The following is a 3,757-nucleotide window of genomic DNA, read 5'->3' as shown; positions in this document are numbered from 1 at the left end:
ATCCCATTTATTCAATGAATTGCTTTAAATAATAGTTAAAAGTGTTTATATTCATTTATATATAATCTACAACACGTCAGACGACACACACCAACACAATCCAAATAACCCAACTAACAGCCCACGACGTAAAGCGTGTTGAAATATTTGTATCACTCTTTTTTTTCTGTCGTGGATCTCTGGTTGCAGTCAAGGAGGAGCTGAAATCCTCCCGTGGGCCTGTGCTGGAAGCTGCTCCGCTCATATAAAGCGCTTCCCCATACCGGAGGAAACAGTGCATCACAGCTTCACAGCGCAAAACATCACTTCAGAGGTCTCTGCTCGACCACCTGCTCATTCACAGCCTGCCTTTATTGCTTTATTACTTAACTTTAGATTTAAAAAACGAAAGTAAACTTCTAGGTCACATTCGCACCTGAGACACAAAGTTTGTGGGAAGGTCAAGTTTGCGCACGGTGCGCACATGGCTGCTCTGATAAGCGCGTATTCCTCCTGGCCGGAGAGTTTTGAGTGTTCTGCGGGAAATGCGGACTTACCTGACGGACACACCTCTCACAGAGCTCCCGCGGACAAGGTGTCGGAGCCGCGCATCAGGAGACCCATGAACGCGTTCATGGTGTGGGCCAAAGATGAGCGCAAGAGACTCGCGGTTCAGAACCCAGATCTACACAATGCGGAGCTGAGCAAGATGCTGGGTAAGACTAATTATACGGGTAATATATTATTATGATTATGTAGCACTGTTAATGTACTTACTTTGTTACATAACACGTATGATTTATTACTGCGCCTTATTTCCCGGACTTGTTACAGAAACATTTACTGGGTTGTCTATTGCAGATTTATCTGTTTGCTTCTAAATTAATTGTAGAATTAAAAACAGACATTTCTGGAAGGTGTGGGTAGTTAAAACGACAATGAGAGAGTAATCTTGACGTCCGAAACAAACTTTTTAAAAGCGCTAGAACAAAATGTTATGAAAATGTAAGAATAACATAAATGTTATTAAAATGTAGAAAAAAAATCGTATTGCATTTAATTGTTCCTCAATCACGAGCACGCGTATCATTTTATATAAGTTTAATCACATACATCGCTCTGCTTTTTACTTATTTTGAAATCATCAGGTTTGTTAAGGAAGACCTTCAGAAACTATAACTTATCTCTTTTCTTATTAACCTTACTTATAAGAACATTTTAAGTAATTTGTGTTAAAATTATTTCCGTTTAATAGTTTATTTAAGGTTTGTAGACAAGTTTGATCAGTTACGCGTTTACAGCAAATTTATCAAGAAAAAAATAATTTCAGGTAGGCTATATGTTAAAATGCTGAAATAGCCGCTAAAAATAACAATAATAAGAGCCTTAGAATGGCAAGGATTTTAACTCCAGGTCAAACACATTAATATAAGTGTAGCCTAGTACAAAGTATTTTTAATTGAAAACAAAAGAAAAAATACTTTTTCATGTAATCATTTTTTTCTGGTTTATTTATCATATTTATAGTGAAAAATCCTTAGCGTAATTTAAACAAGCTGAGGATCTCTAAAAGCCAACAGCATCTGCTTATAATAAAATGTGACATTATTTTGTGCTGGTCAATTTATTCCATCATGACAACATCTGTCCTTTATCTTCTTTTCAATGATTATACCTTGTCAAGAACTTTTACAAAAGTTTTCACAGTTTAAAATGAGATATAAGGCATCTGTTCTTTTTGTCCCTCTAAACAGGAAAGTCATGGAAAGCTTTAACTCCGCCGCAGAAGAAACCATACGTGGATGAAGCGGAGCGTCTGAGGATACAGCACATGCAGGACTACCCCAATTACAAATACCGCCCTCGTAGAAAGAAGCAGCTCAAACGCATCTGTAAACGTGTGGACCCTGGTTTATTCCTGACCACCCTTGGTCCAGACCAGAATTCTCTACCGGACCCCCGGGGTTGCTGTCACCCCCTTGACAAAGATGATGAGAGTGGTGTAAGTGGTGGATTCGGTTCTCCTAATGCAACTCTACCGGGTGTGAGGGTCTTCAGAGACCCTGCAAGCTCCAACAGCAGCTTCGACACATACCCGTACGGCTTGCCCACACCACCCGAGATGTCACCTCTAGACGCCGTGGACCATGAGCACCAATCCTACTACTCATCCTCTGTCTCCACAAGCTCCTGTTCATCCTCCACCTCTTGCCCAGAAGACAGGCATCCCACCCCTGTCCACATGAGCAGTCCACCTCCATACCATCCCGAGTACTCGCAACAGACGGCTCTACACTGTGGGAGCACACATTTGGGCCACATCTCGATGTCTCATCAGGGAAGTGGGGCGACTCTCATCCCTGCTCCTCCGCTTTCCTATTACAGCCCATCATTCCCCCAAGTTCATATTCACCACGGGCATCAGGGCCACCTGGGCCAGCTGTCGCCTCCTCCAGAACAGGGGCACCTGGAGAGTTTGGACCAACTGAGCCAGGCTGAATTGCTAGGTGAGGTAGACCGAGATGAGTTTGACCAGTATCTAAATTCAACAAGCTATCACCCCGAGCACGGTGGGATGACAGTCACGGGACACATCCAGGTAACGCCGGCTTCCGTTTGCTCCAGCAGCGCTACGGAAACCAGCCTCATCTCCGTATTGGCCGACGCCACGGCAGCTTATTACAACAACTACAGCATTTCATAAACAACAAAATAAGGACAAGTAATAGAAACTGTGCGATGTTCGCGGGTCAGCGGTGTGACTGACAGGTAAACAAAAGGGGCGCTATGAAGGGAGCGGAAGAGAGAAGCTACAGGAAGTCAATGGACACCTCAGGGATGCATAGATAAAAACTAAAGTTCATTCCCATCTTTGTTTCCAAAAGAAGAACGGAAGTAAAAAAACGGACAAACCGAAATGCTCTCATATCATGCCACAGAAGCATGTACATGTGCTATAAAGCTTATTTATATATCGAATTGCTCTGCATTAAAGCTTATTGTATTGCTTTTTTTCAGTCCAGATATATTCTTTTGTTCCAACCTCAATTGTTTTACCTCAAGAATTATTTAAGTGAGGCTGGTCTTTTCTGTATGTCCTTAATAGGACGTTGTTTTGTAGGAATTGCCTTTTGTTTTCTTTTTTACGTTCATTTCAAATATATATATATATATGTACTCATAAACAGTTAAGAAAATAATGATAGCAAACACTGTTGTATGCCAATATAGGTTTGCCTTGTTAATTTAATTGAGTTTAGCATTCTCGATTTTAATATTCTCAAAGATGTCAATAAGAGGCGAATGAACAGCTATTGTCATCGAAAACCTTTCTATTTGACTTATCTTGATGGAGTTGTCAGATTTTATGATGAATTGCATTGTGTATGCCCATATAAATGCAGCACATTCTTTCTGTAGGTCTGGACGTAAGAAAAAACGTGTTGCAGATGCTGTTGTTCATTTTGTGAAATATTAAAAATGAATGTTTTGAGGTCTCTTCTGAACTAGACTTAAATAAAAACACAATAAAAATACCGGTCAATGACTCATGCTTTTATAATTTGCTCATGACTTGAGGTCATTTCATTTACTATTATCACCATTTATGTTAATCTCTAAATGAATTTATTACTGTATATTTATTTACAGTTTTCATTCATTTTTTGAAGCACAGTTTTTTCAGTTAGTGCTGATTAATTGTACAAGTTTGTGCAGTTTGAGGTCCCATTGAAAACCTGACCTGTAAAATTTTGTTGTGCACGCCGGGTTGTTGCTA

General features: G+C 40.2%; 1 protein-coding gene across 1 annotated transcript; it reads left to right on the top strand.

Annotated features, from left to right (window-relative positions):
* The first annotated feature begins 271 nt into the window (after window positions 1–271).
* sox7 (SRY-box transcription factor 7) lies at window positions 272–3,515 on the top strand. Its single transcript, XM_057352783.1, has 2 exons — window positions 272–695; window positions 1,734–3,515. The coding sequence occupies exons 1-2, from the start codon at window positions 464–466 to the stop codon at window positions 2,681–2,683; spliced, it is 1,182 nt and encodes a 393-aa protein (XP_057208766.1). The 5' UTR covers window positions 272–463; the 3' UTR covers window positions 2,684–3,515.
* Window positions 3,516–3,757: the final 242 nt, after the last annotated feature.

This window comes from Triplophysa rosa, linkage group LG15 (genome assembly GCF_024868665.1).
Source record: "Triplophysa rosa linkage group LG15, Trosa_1v2, whole genome shotgun sequence".
Lineage (NCBI taxonomy): Eukaryota > Metazoa > Chordata > Actinopteri > Cypriniformes > Nemacheilidae > Triplophysa > Triplophysa rosa.
This window is presented reverse-complemented; position numbering and strand designations above follow the sequence as displayed.